Source organism: Saccostrea cucullata, unplaced genomic scaffold, assembly GCF_032062105.1.
Source record: "Saccostrea cucullata isolate Sc308-1 unplaced genomic scaffold, CSIRO_AGI_Scuc_v1 ctg651, whole genome shotgun sequence".
Classification (NCBI taxonomy): Eukaryota; Metazoa; Mollusca; class Bivalvia; order Ostreida; family Ostreidae; genus Saccostrea; species Saccostrea cuccullata.
Genome location: NW_026928561.1, coordinates 31,187 through 51,829, shown reverse-complemented (window position 1 = coordinate 51,829; position 20,643 = coordinate 31,187). Strand labels below are relative to the sequence as shown.

At 32.0% G+C, this 20,643-nt stretch overlaps 2 protein-coding genes across 2 annotated transcripts; both read right to left on the bottom strand.

The window, feature by feature from the left end:
• Window positions 1-1,215: 1,215 nt before the first annotated feature.
• LOC134277957 (uncharacterized) lies at window positions 1,216-2,636 on the bottom strand. The gene is made up of 3 exons (XM_062760262.1): window positions 2,520-2,636; window positions 1,954-1,986; window positions 1,216-1,424 (listed from the first exon to the last, which is right to left on the bottom strand). The coding sequence occupies exons 1-3, from the start codon at window positions 2,632-2,634 to the stop codon at window positions 1,246-1,248; spliced, it is 327 nt and encodes a 108-aa protein (XP_062616246.1). The 5' UTR covers window positions 2,635-2,636; the 3' UTR covers window positions 1,216-1,245.
• Window positions 2,637-7,172: 4,536 nt separating this feature from the next.
• LOC134277956 (26S proteasome non-ATPase regulatory subunit 14) lies at window positions 7,173-18,693 on the bottom strand. The gene is made up of 10 exons (XM_062760260.1): window positions 18,523-18,693; window positions 12,592-12,666; window positions 10,909-11,028; window positions 10,599-10,669; window positions 10,234-10,384; window positions 10,008-10,115; window positions 8,656-8,730; window positions 8,191-8,316; window positions 7,844-7,906; window positions 7,173-7,641 (listed from the first exon to the last, which is right to left on the bottom strand). Exons 1-10 carry the CDS (start codon window positions 18,568-18,570, stop codon window positions 7,543-7,545), a joined length of 936 nt encoding a protein of 311 aa, XP_062616244.1. The 5' UTR covers window positions 18,571-18,693; the 3' UTR covers window positions 7,173-7,542.
• Between the last annotated feature and the right edge of the window lie 1,950 nt (window positions 18,694-20,643).

Below are 20,643 nucleotides of genomic sequence, written 5' to 3'. Positions count from 1 at the left end.
GAAAAATGTACAAAAATTAGAAAATAAAAATTCAAGATTTTTTTCACCAAAAATTGTTTTAGAAGAGGTGTACAAATCCGTATATAGATATTAAAAATATTGCACACAGGTCCTTCATTTAGTGGAACTCTTCAACTCCAGGGCAGAACCCAATAAACAAAGTTCAAATTACGATGCATATGACCTTAATTGCAAGTTTGTTTAATGTTGACTTTTTGAACATGCAGGAAAAGACCTGCTTAAAAATATATCTATTACATTATCGGAAAACTATTATTCTTAGATACAATACCTGAGTATTCCATAGCCTTACAAAAACACGTTTAGTAAAGCTCTGTAATTTTTTTTTATTAAGAAACTATCAGACTGGTGGTTTGTTTCCTTACATTCCTTTTCCATTATCTTTTCTGATACCTGTACTTTTAGTTGATGACAATAAAACAAGAAATTATCCGTTTTTGACAATTTTTAGATAAAAAAGTATTTAGAGTCGCTTATGTAATGTGTCGATCTGAAACCCTTACAATTTAAAGGGACATGGACAAGTTTCAACTGAATTTTTTCAAACCTATTTTAATGTTTACAAATCCTAACTAAGGCAATTCTAATGATCAGCAAAAATTTGAACATTAATCGTTGATTTACAAAGGAGATACATGTACAAAGCTTAAAATTCTTCATAATGTAAAAAGACTCATGCCTTGTTTTTGTTAACATATAGAAAATATAATTTACAACAATACGAGAATCAGCAAACATATAATTGAATATCTAACTTAACTCTGTAAACAAAAACATGGCATTGGCCCTGTTTACAAAAAAAAGTTTAGAGCTCTAAATCTATCTTATATTTCGACAACTGAAATTCAAATTTTTGATGATCATTAGAAAACCCTTAGTTAAATATTTTTTAACATTAAAAATGGAAAAATAAATTTGAAAACTTTTAGCTGAAACTGTGTCCATGTCTCTTTAACTTATATATCTTGAATTCTATCGAAATGTTGAAGAATGACTTCTTTGTGTTGATGTCATTGGAAAAAATCTATAGAAATGCTTTTCAAAAGTGATGGAAACTGGAGTTTTTTATTATTTATTTCAAAATCTTGCATATTATTTTTCATAATTAACAAGATTCACATATCATAAAATCTCATACATGTAACAATGTACAAGAGTTACAAAAAAATTATAACAAACAACAATGAAATTATGTGCGTCGTTGTAGATCTTCTTAGGAGACATTTAACCTTGAGTGGCCTTGGCCCCTCTTCCTCCAGCAGCTCCACCAGGAGCGCCACCCATCATCCGCCTCAGCATCATCATCTGCATCAAATCATCCATGGGTAACATATCCCCACCTCCCAGCATCATCAGACTGAGTAAGTTATTACCTCCAAACATTCCCCCTCCTGGACCCATTACTGTGGATAAATCAGGACAAATATAGTGGATAAATCAGGACAAATATAGGGGTATATGCATGAATTTTTGCAGGTTTGTTGAATATCTAGTTCTTATAAAGCTTTTAAAACATATCACTATCGAACAGCAAATAAAGCCTCCTTGACTAAAGTAAGAGGTCTTAAAGCATATATATATATGTAGTCATTTTAAAAAGGTATCTAAATAAATATATTTTTAAAAATGATCTATTTTTATTCGTAATATATTGACAACATTTTTATTTTGCAGTTATTTCAACATATATGTTTATTCGAAAAATAGAGATAATGGATCTGTATACCAGAAATTTTCATTATTAAATGTTTCCCATAAAGCTCCACAGTATAAGTTTACTGTGCTCACAAGCAAAATTCAAATTTGCTTTGACAAAACATGCATGTACATGTACGAGTATGACTACATTAAAATAAAAAAATAAACAAAAAAAAAAGGATGCTTTATTGTATATAAGGGGGACTTGATTATTAAAAGATACAGTTTACTTACATGACTTCATCATCATATAGTTCATCATAGTTTCTGAAAAAAAAAATTAAAATTACTTAAACTTAAAATTTATATGCTATGAATGGTACAGCATAAAACTTGCAAAAAAAAAAACAAACTTCAGTATCTGTTTATTTGAATACATGTTTCTTTCTGAATGAAATCTTTGATTTATAAAAACCAGGGAGGTAGCAAATTTTGGAAGACGACGAACTCTTCATTGTACATATTTGCCTGCTATATGTCAAAAAGTAAATATTTTCAGGTATATAAATCAATCTTTTTTTTAAATCTAAAACAAACTTAACCCCACCATGGATTGTGACCATGCCTATAGTGGGTACATGTAAATAACCAGCTGGTACGTGTACCCCAGGGGAAAAGAGTAGAATACCGGTATTGCAAATAATTTTAACTTCCTTGATTTAGTACCAATACAGGTATCAGTCTATATATACGTACCGATTCAGGATCTACTTGCTGATGAATTATTATATATTTACATGTACATGAATTATATATAAGTACAGGTATTATTATAGAAGACCAAAGAGTTGGATAACAACCTGACATTCCAGATGATGGCTGTTGTCTTGTTGCTCCTCCCCTGGATCTTGCTCTCTGGCCACACACACAACCAATCATTAAAAGAGCAGCAAAAACAGCCAGAGAAGTCTTCATTTTTATCTGAAATCAACACCCAAAATCAGAGTAATGCTGATAGATAAGGTTTATTGAGATTTTATAAAATATCAAATATTTGCATTTTATGTGTTCTTTCAAAAAATCCAACTTTTTATCTTCAAATCAAAGTAATTTACAATTGCAAGTTACAAAAGTTGAATACATGTGCAGTGTCATGTAAAATTACAATTATATCACATTGCTTTGAATATTAATATTGTGTGAGATGACTTTAAAATTCTCGAAGTATAGTTTCTCTTAAGAATGTTTACATGTTTTTCAGACAAACTCTTTGAGACGTGGATGTCAGCAAACGGGAATCAGGCTTATTATCATTAATGATCTTGCTTCAAATCATGGTAATCAGATGTCCAAAAGAAATTAAACGAGCATGAAATTTAAAGCATGCATTTTATCTTTTTTGTAGTGAATACAGGTAAGAGTTGTGGCTCAGAGTTTTTAAATGAAAGATTTGTTCGAATATACGCTAGGTTTGTATTGTAAAATTGCAAGAATAAAACATTTGAAATAAGATAGTAGGACATAAGAAAACCATTACGACATTTGCATGTGTATAGGCTTTCTTCTTTACATTAATTTTTGAAATATGTTTGACTTTGTCATACTTTTACATTGTTGAACTTCAGAAGTAACCATGATTTGTTTTGCAAAAGTGACTTTTTATCGAAATAAAATGGTGCTTTATAAATACAACAGAACTACTTCCCACAAAACAAGAAACAAATCGTTCATAAATTCATATATCTATCGTGTATCAAAAGAATGGATATGAACTTCGCCACAAAAAGTAATAAACAGATTGTTCATAAATTCATATTTTTATCGTGCATCAAAAGAAATGATATACTAGTAAACGTCCCCACAGAATGCTCAAAATGATAAACAAATCGTTCATAAATCCATATATTTATCGTGCATCAAAAGAATGGATGTGACGACATTCTGACAGTAAGATGACATGCTTGTCTCTCATCTGTACGTCACACAAATCTGTTCATTTATTCTCATGCCTATTTCCTAGAATGCTCACGTTTATTTTCATAAATAATATTTTGAATCTGAGAGAGAAAGAAGATAATTAACACAACTTCCCTGGTTCCACTGTCTCAAATTTTAGATGAAGAATAGACTTGTTCTAAATAGTTAATGCTTTATTTATATAAAATCGGCATTTCTTAGTATATCTTGCTTATTTTAATATTTTTTTTAGATGTTCTTATCAAAAGAATTCAAAAAGTTTGTTGATACTTGTTCTAAATAGTTAATGCTTTATGTATATATAATAGGCATTTTTTAGTATATCTTGTTTATTTTAATATTTTTTAGATGATCTTATCATAAGAATTCAAAAAGTTTTTTGAAAAAAGCATTGAAAAAAATATACTGATTTGAATCTAGAGTCAGTGTATTAAATTTAAAAACGTTGTCAAAATTGAAAAGAACCCATACATTCGCCGTTACTTCTCTTTCTTTTGTCTATTTGAAAAGCACAATATCGAAAACATTTGAAGGTAAAATAACACCTTAACCAAAATATACGGACATTCCAGATACTAGTATATCTCAATAATTTATCATAAAATTTATTATTGCATTCATTACTTTTTCCTATAGAGAGAAAAATTTTAACATTTCAAGAGTAAAAGTGGATCAATGACAAAAAAACCCCCTATAAAATGCTTTTAGCAAAATGAATTCAAAGCTGCTAAACATCCTACAATTAAATTTGATACACAGAATTAAATTTTAAATCTCCATAGACGCATGTTCCCTTTAGACTCGTTTGAACATAGTCCGAAGAAAAGATGTATGTTCTCAAAATTGCCAGTATCTAGATTAATTGTTTCAAAATTTTGTTTTAAAAAGCAGTCAGAATTATTCATCATTGTAAAAACTTAAATTTTTAACTGAAAAAGTAAATTTTAAATATTTACCTGTTTAGTATAATACAACTATGTAGGTCAGTTTTCAATCCTTTCTGATTTGACATATGATATGCACTTAGGTATATAAATAATATAGCCCTGCAATTAATATGTGGAGGTATATTTTTATTTATCATTTATTACATCCTCTTGTCCGCTGTTTTGACACAAATCGCCCCGCTGTCAGGCGCGTGACGGATAACTATTCCCTCAACATGCGCAGGTCCAGTTCAATAGGCCTGGGCCGTATTGGCGGGTTCTCCCTTTATTGGTGTGTGTGTATATATATTGTACCGTGAAGGTTACCTGCTCGTACTACTGATGGTAGTAGTACATCAAACAATAGACAGGATTCTTCACACTTCAGGCCGGTGTACAACAAATAACCACAACGTAGAAAAAATATGCACGTCTATAATGTAGAGGTTTGCTATAAAAATTAATATAACATTTTCTAAGAAAAATGACCAGAGAAAAACAAAATATAAACATGTTGCATAATGAGATACAAGTATATATAATAAATACAGGGTCATCTGTAAGGTTGCACTACGCATAAAAAAGTTGTTATCTAGTATCGGGGCTCCGGACCAACATACACATATTAACAAATTAATATAATATGTATAATAAAATCAAAATTATATTATACATTACAAGAATGATGCACAAAATACATGTAATTTTTAAACTAGAGAACCAAAATAGCAACAATAAAAGGATTATTATACGTTAAATTGATAGGTTGAATTCAAAATTTTGCTTATCAAAAATCTCAAAGTTGTTCTCTCTCTCGCTGACAAAATTGATGTACATCGAATTAATGACAGCATAAATTTAATTCAAGGGTGTTAGATAAGTCAATTATTGTGTATATTAGTAATAAGAAAATTGATTCATATGCAATTAAAACTAGAGGTACTGTGAGCATTGAGCTCACGAAATGATATACCCCCGCCTTCCAAATGATTACAAAGGCAAAGTCCATGTTTGGCTCTTGGGAGGAGTAGCTACGGATAAGAGGTGGACATCTTTCAATATTATAGAAAGAATGGCATTGTACATGTTTTTACTATGGGAAACCCATAACACGTGACGGATCAAAAGTAAATTAAAAGGTGCAAAATGGCACTTTATAACAAAAAAAAAACATTTTTGATTTATTGGTACAAGAGGAGTTGCGATTAAGGGATGGGTACCTCAAAGCGTACATGTATAAGGCTGACGGATGGACATCCCGATCACTATATACCCACTTACTTTTCAAGTGGGAGTATAATGAACAGTATTTCAAATATTATGTTTATTGTTTGCAACATAAAAATATTGCTCTCTTTCATTATATTTAGGCGTTTGTGATTTCAGTACACATGTATATATTATAAATTTAACCAAAGAGAGAAACAAATACTTGCACGTGATTCATACCTAGCAACTTAATGGATCAATTTAGAAAATAAGCTAAATAATTTGCAAGAAATTCATATCGATTGCTGTAAGCATTAAATGGATTGATTATGCTCTTGCAAATTGTTATATTCATTATATCCTTGCTTAAAAAGTGGGAGAGTATAAAGTGATTGGGATGTCCTTCTGCTTGCTAAGCTTTGGAGTACCCATCTCTTATCCGCAACTCCTCTTTTACCACTAAATGGAATTTAATGGTACTTTCACAGAATCTGTTACAAATTGCCATTGCGCACCTCCAATTTTACTTTTTGATCGGACACATATTTTGGGTATCCCAAAGCAACATGGACATTGCCCTTCTGTCTATGAAATTGAATTATAACCATCTCTTATCCGCAACTCCTCCAAAACCACTGAATAAAATTTAATGATACGTTTACAGATTCTTTATTACTTTGCCACTATACCCATATGGGAGGTGGGAAGGGGTATCTTATAGTGAGCTTATTGCTCACGGGGCCTCTAGTTTATTTGAGCATATGCATGCACGGATATATAGTGGGATCGGGACCCCTCTCTCCGCTAGAATTTGCAGTTATTAAGTGCATTTACTAAACCAAGTAAAGGGACCTTGGACACCCCCCCCAATATAAATGAAATTGCTCATTTTCTTTTCTTTTTTATGCTTTTGATTCTTAAATTCTTAATGTTAATTCATTAAATCATCATGTTATTGAATATTATATAAAGAACAAGCGAGAAAAAATCACTGCAAGGTTTATAAAAGTAAATCTATCAAACAAAATTTTCATTTTTGTAATACACTGTAGTTTTACAAAATTGTCATTTAATAATAAATGACCTTTTTCAACTTCAAACTGTGTTGTGTTGTTATCAGATAGTGTACTTGTAATATCACATCAAACAGAGCAACCTTTAGTGCGAGTATCAGGAAGATGGGCATAAATGTTAACGTTTTCATGGCTGAAATTTAAGGGGTTGCAACTAGAAAATGGGGACTTAATTCCGATTTTCTTTACATTTGAATCTTAATACACTCTGCACATCAGTTTTATTTTTTCAACCTTGGATGTTTTTTTTATCATTCCCTTTTCAATAAAATGACTTTCATGTATTTTCATATAATAACTACCCGGTATTCAGTAAATAAAAAAAAACTTAAAATGTTATGAGACACATTTATTATTTGAAGATCCTTGCACTTCAATATTATACAATTTAACCAGTACAAAATTATATTATGGGCAATCAAGTTGTTGAGATAAATATAACTTGTACATGTATCATTACATATACATGTACAACAGAAAAATAACAGGCTCTACTTACATTCTTTTTTAAAGCAGATCCTGTTGAATTTCTTTAGTGTAAGAGTTATATTGGACAAATAAATATTCTCATAATAATGATGATGATAGACTGTCAGATGATACTGTAAATGTGTTCATTTTCAAAACATTATGAGGACTTATCTTAGAACTTTAGTAACAATAATGATATATTGTTTGTGTCAGTCTTCTTAAACATCTCATTTAAACACTACTGTGTGCAGCATTGCACCTAAGCACTGGACAATATTTGTTGTCATCAACACATCCACATGTTCTTCAAGATGACGTTTTGGGTCCTGAAAAAATTAAATATGTAAAATTTAAGACACGATGCATTCATAGGAATAATTAAAGTTACACATATTTATTCAAATAAAACCCTTAGGCTTATACAGTGTATAATGTTAGCTCATCTTATGGACATTTTTTTTTGCCGGGGAGGGGTGGCTGGGTAAAAAAGCATCCTTATTATTACATGATTGTAATTTTGATATTTACCAATTTTCCAACGTTTTTAATTGCTAGTTGTTCCTGAGTCATTGTTTCCTCTTCTTCCAGGGCCTAAGAAAAACAGGAATAAAGAATTAAATACATGAATGAATTTTTTGCATATTTATAGAGAAAAAAATGTGCTGAAATGCCAAAATAAACAATTTATTTCTGAAGTTTTGCAAATCTGTTACATGTTTCTGCAGTATTGTGCATTTGTTATATGCTATTACATAATAATGTATGTATGAGATTTGAACATATTCCTACTGTGTTTAAACGAAATAATTGCAATCTACTAAAACTTCATAACATAGAATGAATTCATATTGTTTTGAGATTTCATAAATACCAACCTTGTGGTAATTTTTGGCCAGTTCTAGCATTTCTTTGACAGTCTTTTCGTTATTGGTGCAGTGTGTTTTGTAATCTTCAAGAGATAACCCATCAACCCAGCTTTTCTTGTGGAGATTCAGCAACATCTTCAAGAGTAAGAAATTTGAATCAATAAGTTCATATACGATAAAGATACAAAAATTGTTTGACCACTAACAAACTGATAATTGAAAAGTTGATATAAATATAACTTTAATATGCAGTTTGAAAATTAAATAGTTTAAAGGGTTGAAAATAACAAGAATAGATTTAAAATGCTTTTATAAGACATATCATAAAGGGCAACATGTTCCTGTAAATAACTTTGCATAAAATATCCATCATAAACAATAAAAGTCCTATGCTCTATCTACTTTAGATACTTTATTGTAAAACTCCTTTAACTTATCTCACAGTTTAACATAAGTTTAAAACTAAACTGATACCTTCTGTTCCAATTCATTTTTCCTGTAATTGATAGCTATGGAATAATAGTGTCTGTTTAGTCCATGTATTAATGCCTGCAAGTAAAACATGAAAATATACCAAGAAGTCTAAATGTACAAAAATTGGTTTCAATATTATGAACAGTCAAGACTTTGATGTAAATTCAATATCTACATTAACAAACACATGTATGTAGTAAAACATGCTTAGACGTCGCGCATAGTGTTGGGGTTTGAAATTGCGTAACTTGTAACACTGTAAATGACGGGCGTTAGTATTTTTGGTCATTTTATCGTTTTGGCTACATGGATTTTTCTGCCAATTTGTACGATGCTTTTCTAATGTCTGGTGATGATGTCACACAATTTTCATTAATAATTTTCTAATTTACTGGCCAATTTCCACTGTTAGTAAAATTGAAAGGGTTCTGTAATATGCCGTGATCTTGTCAAGTAACAAGAAAAGATAGAATATTTGGTAAAGATTTTTTGATATACAACATGTTCTTTTCGTAAAACTAAGTTGATAAATGAAATGTGCAAATCAAGAAGTAGTCAAATGTTTCTTTTAAAAAAAATTAAGCTAGTAGTAGGAAAGATTAATAGAGCAATTTTGATGTCTAGTCGATTTTGTTACTACGACACAAATATGCGTATGATGGTATTTAAGCGGGCGTATAGCACCAATATTAGCTGTATTCTCTATTTACTGTAAAACTTGTAACAAATAAAATCTTATTTTTAAAATGTGCAAATAAACAAAATTTTGTATATTAAGAAACACTAAAAAGTAAGACATTTTTAAGAAAACAGGAGCAAAAATTGGATGTCTAGTCTGATTTGTTACCCCTTTAATTTTTGACGTTTTTATGCTTAAACGACGTATGCAATAACATCAGAAAAGTATATTTTGACGTTACAAAATCAGCCTCAATTCTGTGCGCGACGTCTTATAGCAAAGTGCTAGTAAAGATTTATCTTACTTCCCTTTCAATGTTATCAATTATGTGTGATAAGTGCATGATGCATTATATACAGTAAAACTTGGTTATAACGAAGTCACTGGGTCATACAAAATTACTTCGCTATATCCGTAATTTGTTATATCCATATAGGGAATTTGTTAAATTTATATTTCAGGGGATCCTAAATAACTTCACTATATTCCTGAATTGACTATATCCGTGTTCGTACTAAACGAGTTTTGCTGTACCAGTACATACAAGAAATGAAAATCAATTAACTGCATGTGTGAATTGCTGTAATGGGACTTTCCCCAAATGCAACATACTGGTGAGAAATGTACTAAAAAAGGTAAAATTAATTTATTTTTTCTTAATTTCTTAACAAACCTGTATTGAGGGTTTCTGTAAATGTCCCAGATTTGATGTTGTTTGTCGAGGCTCCTGACCAAGAACCATCATATTGGGATTAATGAGTCGAAAGGCATCTATTACAACCTGAAAAGAGAATAGCATGATACCAGTCATTGTACATGTCTCAAGTATCTTATACAAGCTGAGACTATTTTAATGAGCATTACACCATTAGAATACTAGTATTCATTGAATAGTTTACCTTGCCCTTGACACTTTGGATGGGGTCCACTACCACAGCTACGGCTCTCTCTGACAAAGCCTCGAAGCTCTGCTGGGTGTTTATATCTACCCCTGATAACCAGCAACCAAAGCCAGGGTGAGAATGGTACCAACCAACCACCATCTCTGGGCTACAATAACAATATTAAAACACTAAAGCACACTTAAACACAAAGATGTTGCTGGTATAAACTTGGTAAAGTGTCATCCATCAAAATGTCAAATTCGTCCAGCAAGGAAATCTTCAATATTATCTACCCCGGTACATATTTTACACAAGTTAGATTGGACGACTTATGGAAAAGGTAATATTTATAAGTATTTGTATTGTTTAATTATATTTACCGGCCAGTCTGTTTTAACATGTCCAACATTTTTGCTTGAAACACTGGATCTACAGCTTCAACACTCACACCCTGTAAAATAAAAACAAAATCAAAGTCCTTCATGAGTTTAATGATAATGTATATCTGGGAGACTATAATTCCTGTAACAATGAAATGGGTTTCCTGAAAGGAATTCTTAACTTCCATAATTTTCCAAATAAATATAGTAATACAGGTATTTCCATACATTTTTTTTACACATGCAGGCATAAGAATTGACTTTTTTCTTCCAAAATATACACATATTTTAAATGCATAAAAGTACATACAGTTCCTGACTGTGGCATTGCAAAAACATCGATCACTCGCACTGTATAATCATCAACAAATTCTCCCAACATCAGTCCCATAACCTCCATGGGTACCCCAGCTCGGCCATGCTTCAGCATCTGAAACAATTTAATGAACATTCTTTATTTTTAATTTCCTCAGTTTATTACATGTACTTTTGCTAGAATATGGAGAATGGGCAAACATCTAAAATTCAAAGAAAAAATTTCATATCATTAAAGAAAACCAGAAGTCTCTGTCGAGACTGAAGCTCTACTGGTTTGTACTTATAGCAAAGGAAGAGGAAAGTACTTAAGCAGTTGGGAATTGAAACTTTACACTAGCAAAAAAGAGAATAATGATCCTTGAATAAGTCTCTATGTTCTTAGTGTAGTCTACTTGCATGCCACATTATATTATAATCAGACTAAAACTGTATTTGAAGTAGCATTTTGAGAGTAACAGAAATTGATATCTTTATTAAGCAATGTAATAATGTTCATTGAAGTCAAAACAGATATAAAGAATTATGCACCTTAGTGTAGTCTACTTGTGTGCCAAGTTATATTGAAATCATACCAAAACTGTAGGAGGAGTAGCATTTTGAAAGAATTTCACAGAAATTTCTATTTTTAGTAACAACGCCAACACCATTCGTCGAAATCAAAAACCGATAAACAGAATTATGTATCTTCGTGTAGTCTACTTATATGCCAAGTTATATTGAAATCATACCAAAACTGTAGGAGGAGTAGCATTTTGAAAGAATTTTACAGAAATTTCTATTTTTAGTAACAATGCCAACACCGTTCGTCAAAATCAAAAACCGATAAACAGAATTATGTATCTTAGTGTAGTATACCTGTGTGCCAAGTTATATTGAAATCAGACCAAAACTGTAGGAGAAGTAGCATTTTGAAAGAATTTCACAGAAATTTCTATTTTTAGTAACAACGTCAACACCGTTCGTCAAAATCAAAAACCGATACACAGAATTATGTATCTTAGTGTAGTATACCTGTGTGCCAAGTTATATTGAAATCAGACCAAAACTGTAGGAGGAGTAGCATTTTGAAAGAATTTCACAGAAATTTCTATTTTTAGTAACAACGCCAACACCGTTCGTCGAAATCAAAAACCGATATACAGAATTATGTATCTTAATGTAGTCTACTTGTATGCCAGGTTATATTGAAATCAGACCAAAACTGTAGGAGGAGTAGCATTTTGAATGAATTTCATAGAAATTTCTATTTTTAGTAACAACGCCAACACCGTTCGTTGAAATCAAAAACCGATACACAGAATTATGTATCTTAGTGTAGTCTACTTGTGTGCCAAGTTATATTGAAATCAGACCAAAACTGTAGGAGGAGTAGCATTTTGAAAGAATTTCACAGAAATTTCTATTTTTAGTAACAACGTCAACACCGTTCGTCGAAATAAAAAACCGATATACAAAATTATGTATCTTAGTGTAGTCTACTTATATGCCAAGTTATACTGAAATCAGATCAAAACTGTAGGAGGAGTAGCATTTTGAAAAATTGTTTACAGACAGACAGACAGACGGACAGACGGACGGACGCCGGACGCATTACTATCGCATAAGCTCTTCTGGTCTCTGACCAGTAGAGCTAAAAATGAACCAATTTGTGGAGTTTCGAGATTTTTTGAGTTACCTTTAAAAGAGCTAGAGAGGAGATGTAGACTTGCTCAGCTGTATCCACTGTTGGAGCATCAGTAGGTGGTGCGCCCTGAAAAGGGGAGAAGGCATGGATTAGTTCAACAAAATTGAGATACAGTAAAACTTGTCTAATCCAAATGTTGTATCCAAAATCTTGTCTAATCCAGTCAATGTCTTTGGAACCAGGTATAAATATACAGTACCCAGCTTTGATTTTGATAGGAAAGTCCAGTGAGAACATATTAGTCACAGTTCTGAGATCTCTTGACTTTACTTGAAATTTCTGGATGCCTCTACATTTTTTGTCATTAGGTAATCAAATTGGCATTTTTTGTCTTTAGAAATTAATTGGCACTTAAAATTGGATCATTAAAGTATCCAACCAGAAGTCTCTGTCGAGACTAAAGCTCTACTGGTTTGTACTTATAATAAAGAAAGAGAAAAGTAACAGTAAGGATATAAAACTTTACAAAAGCAATAAATAGAATAATGACAAAAACCGATACACAGAATTATGTACATTAGTGTAGTCTTCTTGTGTGCCAAGTTATATTGAAATCAGACCAAAACTGTAGGAGGAGTAGCATTTTGAATAATTTCCACAAAAATTTCTATTTTTAGTAACAACGACAACACCATTCATCGAAATCAAAAACCGATACACAGAATTATGTATTTTAGTGTAGTCTACTTGTGTGCCAAGTTATACTGAAATCAGTTTAAAACAGTAGGAGGAGTAGCATTTTGAATGATTTTCACAAAAATTTCTATTTTTAGTAACAACGGCAACACCGTTCATCGAAATTAAAAACCAATACACAGAATTATGTATTTTAGTGTAGTCTACTTGTGTGCCAAGTTATATTGAAATCAGACCAAAACTGTAGAAGGAGTAGCATTTTGAATGATTTTCACGAAAATTTCTATTTTTAGTAACAACGACAACACCGTTCATCGAAATTAAAAACCAATACACAGAATTATGTATCTTAGTGTAGTCTACTTGTGTGCCAAGTTATATTGAAATCAGACCAAAACTGTAGGAGGAGTAGCATTTTGAATGATTTTCACGAAAATTTCTATTTTTAGTAACAACGACAACACCATTCATCGAAATCAAAAATCGATACACAGAATTATGTATTTTAGTGTAGTCTACTTGTGTGCCAAGTTATACTGAAATCAGATTAAAACTGTAGGAGGAGTAGCATTTTGAATAATTTTCACAAAAATTTGTATTTTTAGTAACAACGGCAACACCGTTCATTGAAATTAAAATCCGATAAACAGAATTATGTATCTTAGTGTAGTCTACTTGTGTGCCAAGTTATATTGAAATCAGACCAAAAATGTAGGAGGAGTAGCATTTTGAATGATTTTCAAAAAAATTTCTATTTTTAGTAACAACGACAACATCATTCATCGAAATTAAAAACCGATACACAGAATTATGTATCTTAGTGTAGTCTACTTGTGTGCCAAGTTATATTGAAATTCAGTCCAAAACTGTAGGAGGAGTAGCATTTTGAAAAGTTGTTTACAGACGGACAGACAGACAGACGGACGGACGACGGACACATTACTATCGCATAAGCTCTTCTGGTTTCTGACCAGTAGAGCTAAAAACGTCCAGAAGTCAAGTTTTAGCACACAAGTCTAAAAATTTGTCGGCGAGATTGATATTGAAGTAGCACTGCAATTTATTGATTTCAGAGGAATTAAACTTATAAAATTGATATTAAATGATAATTTAACCATCAATTATATAATCACACATAATTTTTATTATCTATACAGACAGTTTTGGCTTACTGAAGCCGTTTTACATGTTGAAAATATCTATTTTGCGATTTACACCTGCTTTCACCTGAATTATTTATTTACAGATAACTCCGATCAAAATTTTCCAAATAGATTTTAAAACTTTAATTTATTATGAATCCAATGATATATAATACATAGCATAGATAAATTATTTTGACCCTTATTAGTTCAGTTTTAAACTGCACTCCAATTCAACTAAAATGCTCTAAAGGGCAGCCAGGCAAACACCCTAAGGATATGGCCAGGGGTGCGTCGATTTACCCAAAAGGACCCAAAAGGAACCCAAAAAGACCCAAAAGGAAATCAAAAGGACTCAAATTAATATATTATGATACATTGAAAATTAATAATTTGAATTTGATTATGCATATTATATTATAAATTTACCTAAAAGTTGGCAAAAAAACATACATTTGCATTTTCTTAAAGAAATAACATACGACTTTTATAACACATCAAACACTAAATCTGGTCAGATATGCTTTGATTTCTTTTAGCTGAAATTAACAAAGTACACTGTATTATTCCAGTGTTTGAAGTAACCATACGCCCGACCGCCCGAGACGCATAAATTTTGTCACGGGCGAACATATTTCCATGTATAGATGCCCGGCTGGACGTGTAAAATTTTTCTATAAATTAAAATTTTGATATTTGATAAACCTCTCTCAAATCAAATAATATTACTGGCTTCAAAGAGTTACAAGCAGTAATATTGTAATATCGTATAATATTTCGAGTACCTCGCAGTTATCTAACATACTACCGATCTTTTGCGGTGGAGTCGAGAAAGCTCTAAATCTCGTGAGATTACTGGGGCACATGGTATTGTTTACAGGAGTGGCAATCGAATGATTCGAACAATTTTACACCGAAAGTACAATGTATTGACCAAGAATAGTAGATTGTCAAATAAGGAAAGTTTCAAAAAAAATTTCAGCTTCACAATGTGATGATTTTCAATAAATGTTTAGTGAGAGGAGCCAGCTTGGTTAAAAATATCGTTAAAAATGTAACATTTTAGGTTTAGCTCCTGTCAAAAATCAATAAGGCTGGTTGTTAAGCAAGGTATTCCACCAGGATTTTTTACTTATCTGTCCTTATAAATTCTACAATGATCGATCTTGCATTGTATTCATTAGCACATTTGCCCCATCCAACATACGTTTCCTATCTCCATCGCGAAAGAGTTCCGCTAAGTTTTGTAATCGCGATATCAAGTAATCCAATCTAAGTGAGCTGGCCCCATTTACATTACTGTAACTTAACTTTTGAAATACAATTGCTTTTTTCGGGCTAGTACATTTTTGGCAGGGCTGATAACTTCCACTAGCAATCAGCCTGCATGTCTAGCTACATGTAATTTTACAGCGAGTTTCAAACACTGATTATTCTATTTCTCCTTCAGAATCTGTTTTATCATATCTTAGTATATAATATTTGATAAATAAAGAAATAAGTTTTATTTAATGGCATGTTCTAGGCATATGGTATCGGGGATGAAATCCAGTCAAAGCGCCCCCTAATAAAACCGTCCCGGTCAAAGCGTCCCTTGATTTTGGTCAAAGCTTACCCTGATTTTGGTCAAAATGTCCCCTGATTTTGGTCAAAACGCCCCTTATAGAATTTTACAGTAAAATGATGTTACAAAACCGCCCCCAAATATTGGTCAAAGCGTCCCCTGATTTTGGTCAAAGCGCCCCCTTACATTTTTTTCTTAGAAAAAATCGTCTTGGAACCGTCCCCAAGCAATGGTCAAAACGTCCCCGATTTTGGTCAAAGCGTCCCCTGATTTTGGTCAAGGCGCCCCCTAATATATTTTTACAAACATGTTACGGAATAAAGCAATGGTCAAAACGTCCCCGATTTTAGTCAAAGCATCCCCTGATTTTGGTCAAGACGCCCCCTAATATATTTTTACAAACATGTTATGGAATAAAACTGTTTTGTATTTATAATATTATCATTGTTTTGCAGTTACCCGAAAAAATTCTATAAAGGGGCCCTTTGACCAAATCAGGGGACATTTTGACCATTTCTTGGGGATCGACTCGAAACGTTTCTTTTCTGCAAAAATATATTAGGGGGCGTTTTGACCAAAATCATGGGGCGCTTTGACTAAAATCAGGGGACGCTTTGACCAAAATTTGGGGGCGGTATTTTTTCTATAAAAAAATGTTAAGGGACGCTTTGACCAAAATCATGGGGCGCTTTGATTTAAATCAGGGGACGCTTTGACCAATATTTGGGGGCGATATTTTTTCTATAAAAATATATTATGGGCGCTTTGACCAAAATCAGGGGGCGCCAGGGCTCGAGCTGTGATTCGCCATTGTCGCCAAATGCGAATTTTTTTCAAAAGTGGCGAAAAGAAATTCATAAGTGGCGAAAATGAATTTTTTAGATGTACCATGTACAAAATTTGTGCAGTCCTGGTTAGCTCCTTTGTTTATTCAATTTATACAGATAAGTCCCTTTGTTTATTTAATGCAACAGAGGTGTGAAAACTGAAACCTACATGTAGGAAATCACGCCTCGCTTGAACGAACACAGCTGACTAGGTAACTAGCCTGGAGCAATGAAGGGTTACAAAATTGCTTGAAATAATATAATTTGGATTAAACAAGGGGGGATAAAGTGTTATGAAATGAAGTTAGTAAATAAAAGATTTTTATCAACAAAATCTGCATCTATGTAGATTGTTTTTTAAACCGAAAGTAGGGAAATATGACGAAAATTGTAAAGAATTGGCTTTTAAATTTTACCTAATGAAAATTCAAAAATGTGTAAATTATACCATAACCTGACAAGAAATGAAAAAGAAATTGGTTTGGAAACAGAATTGTATTAGTAAATTACATTGAATTATTTACAATTACATGTGCTTGCATATTAAACCCTGGAAACTTCTCCAAGTTGTTGAAATAAAATCAAGTATTAAACCTAATTTTCATTACTTTTTAATATCTTCTTTTCTCATTTGTCTTAATTAATGAAATGATGAAAATTTCCATTAAAAATGTCATATATTTTTACAAGGTCTGTAGCCCCCCCCCCCCCCCCCCCCCCAGCAAAAAAAAAAAGAAAAAAAGAAGAGGACATTTTCTGTCAAGAGTTGGCTGATATTAATTCAATATCAAATTAATTGTCATATATATATAATTCAAGCATTATTTTTTTCTTTTTTTAAATGGATACTAGTCTTCCATAAGCTTTAAACATTAAAGTTTTAAAACAATGTCTGTGATAAATATAATAAAAAAAAATTGAATGACATAAAGTGCATTGCATTGTTGAGAAATCAGATGTAAGTATGCCTTTTTTTGTCGCGAAAACGGGCAAAAAATATTTTCAGTCCAGTGGGAGCCCTGGGGGGCGCTTTGACTAAAATCAGGGGACGCTTTGATTAAAATTAGGGGACGCTTTGACCTGGACGTTTTTATTAGGGGGTGCTTTGACTGGCTCCCTCGGGGATGGGGAGTTGGTTGGTGGGGGACCTCCCACCCCCACCCACAAAACACACTTTACCCTCAAAAAACTAGTTTTAGTTTTAATAAAATATGAAAGTATTTATTATATATCCATTTATTCTCTTTATTTCAAGTCCTTTTGGGTCGTTCTTAATTTCCTTTTGGGTTCTTTTGGGTCCTTTTGGGTAAATCGACGCACCGTATGGCCAGTGCGTCAAATCGTGGCATTAAGGGGAAGAGTTAAAATTACATGTAAGCATGAACCAACCCACCTGAAACCTAAGATGGCAAGTGTTGCATTTTCATTCTTTATACATACACTTGTTATATTTAAAATAGTAATTTTCAGCGATTTTTCATTTAAATGAGGGAATTCTCATACTCATAAAAAACAACAAATATTAAAAGACACCAACTGAAACCAAGCGCCTACAGCCTATAAAGACTGTATACCCAGAGGGACTTGCTCCCGGCGTGTAATTATTTATTAAAAAATCATATACGATTATATAAGCGTTTGTATATTACCATATATGACTTTTCAATAAATAATTATTACACGCCGGGATCAAGCCCCTTGGTGTTTTCAGGATACCATACCACCTGAACAATAGTTTTCCTGAAGTTATTACCTGTCCTAAGCCCGGCATTCCACCGCTCAGACGAAGCAATCTGTCCATGTTTCAAGTTTATAATATAAATTCCAAATCTATATTGTATAATAATAATTTTTTGTGATATTTTCGAAGAAAAATTCTTTTATCATGCACCACAGGATCTTCTTTGGCGAATGTAAAATACAGAATGATAAAGACGACGTAGAAATTTCCGGAAATGCCTACGGATGTTGTACACAAGTACTTTAAAAATGTATCAGATCCTTGTTACAATCGCGTATTAAAAGATTGATGGGCAATATGATCTATCCCTCTGTATTCAATAATCAAGATGTGAAAAAAGATATAGATTACATGATCAGTACGTACGAGTCCCTGCTACCAAAACAGGTAACAACAATTGTCTTTGTTTGTAAGGCTCGTTATATAAATTTTGATTCTATTTTAGAACTTGGACTGAATTCTACAAGTGGTAATTCAACTTATACTCATAGTTCCCTATCTAAGAAAGAAATTCTTCAAAATCATATGTCAGTTTTGAATATTTTTAATATCCCAAACCGCCAAAATGAATTTGAAATACCATATCTATAATGGATTCCGAAACTTCATAAAGATCCTTACAAGCAAATTCACTTAGTGGGTTCCAGTAAATGCTCAACTAAGCCTCTTTCTTTACTCCTCACTAAGATATTAACAGTAGTAAATGAGAAACTTCAAGAGTACTGTGCAACAATATTTTCGAGAAGTGGTGTAAACCAGATGTGGATACTTTTAATTTCAAGGAACTTTTGTACAATTTGTAATCACAAGATATTACAAAAAAAATCAACAGCTTTTAAAAATAGCATGACTTTTCAACTTTTAATACACAACCATTCCCCGATATGTAACTTAAAGTCAAGGCTTTTTGATTGCTTTTCAGTAAAAATGGAACTCGTAAATATACTTACCTAGCCATTGGTCATTTGCATAGTAATTTTGTTTTAAAAAATACATAATTCTGATTGTACATACATTGTACGTGTCTCGGAAGTTGACATAGAAAAAATGCTTGAGTTTCTGTTTGACAATATCTTTGTGGTTTTTGGAGACCAGGTCTTCCAACAATCTAAATAGGAATTCCCATGGTATTCAAGTGAGCAATTCTGTGAGGAAGTATTAACCACTTTATTAAAAACCATGTAGGCTATGACTTTAAAATCCTCTTCTTTGCTCTAGCACTTCTAAAATGTGTGTATGATTATTTTTCAGTATTCAGTTCTATGTGTTTGAACTGACCAGACAACTACCAAGGTTTTCAATGTACATGTATGCTCCATGCGCCCCGTTATAAGCAGATCTATATATTTTCGAAAGGAAGAAAGCACTTACTGTGGCATCAAACCCGATATTTAGATATATCGACGACGTATTTTCAATTAACAATGATTATTTCCATTCTTATGTTGATACGATATATCCCGGTTAGGGCTGTGTATTGAGCCAAAAAAATTCGATACGATACGATACGATGCAATATTTCTTAAAAGCGATCTGCGATATATTGGATTCAAACAAGTTCATAAAAAAGGCTTATACACCATTTAATGCATGAATTTCATAGAAATTGAGTGTTTAATGACCAATTTCAAAGTTCTTGTCTCTCTGCCATTACCAATAACACTTCAAATTAAAACTTTTAATGACTGTAAAATCAACATGTTAAAATTAAATTGTCTATGAATTTTGTAATAATTATAAAAACTGTGTTATTCTCTTAATAAGTATATCATTATTGATCAGTTTTAATTAAAAAAGGTGAAACATAATCTTTGGTGATTGAAATCTTTTTAACAGAATTAGAAGAAGGATTGCTTGTCCTATACCTATTGGAAATTGTTTTTCGATACGATATGACTCTTTAATATCTTAAATATATCTTTAATATCAATTTAATTAATTTCATTAATATCTTTAATACGTATCGATATATCTATATATTGACACAGCCCTAATCCCGGTGAGCTTGAGATAAAAGAGTTTAACACATCTGTGTCATATTTGGATATTTTACTTGACAAGGACGTTAATATGATAATATAACAACCAAACTCCTTGATAAACGTGATGACTTTAACTTTTCAAACGTCAACT

Bases quoted from the DNA above. Each gene is read 5' to 3' on its own strand.
- LOC134277957 (XM_062760262.1), bottom strand. From the start codon at position 2,634: ATGAAGACTTCTCTGGCTGTTTTTGCTGCTCTTTTAATGATTGGTTGT. The intron at 1,987-2,519 runs GTTGTTATCCAA...TTTTTTTTTCAG, and splicing joins GCCATCATCTGGAATGTCAG to AAACTATGATGAACTATATG. The intron at 1,425-1,953 runs GTAAGTAAACTG...ATTTATCCACAG, and splicing joins CTATATGATGATGAAGTCAT to TAATGGGTCCAGGAGGGGGA.
- LOC134277956 (XM_062760260.1), bottom strand. From the start codon at position 18,570: ATGGACAGATTGCTTCGTCTGAGCGGTGGAATGCCGGGCTTAGGACAG. The intron at 11,029-12,591 runs GTAACTCAAAAA...AAATTGTTTCAG, and splicing joins CCTCTCTAGCTCTTTTAAAG to ATGCTGAAGCATGGCCGAGC. The intron at 7,907-8,190 runs GTTGGTATTTAT...TGTTTTTCTTAG, and splicing joins TGGCCAAAAATTACCACAAG to GCCCTGGAAGAAGAGGAAAC.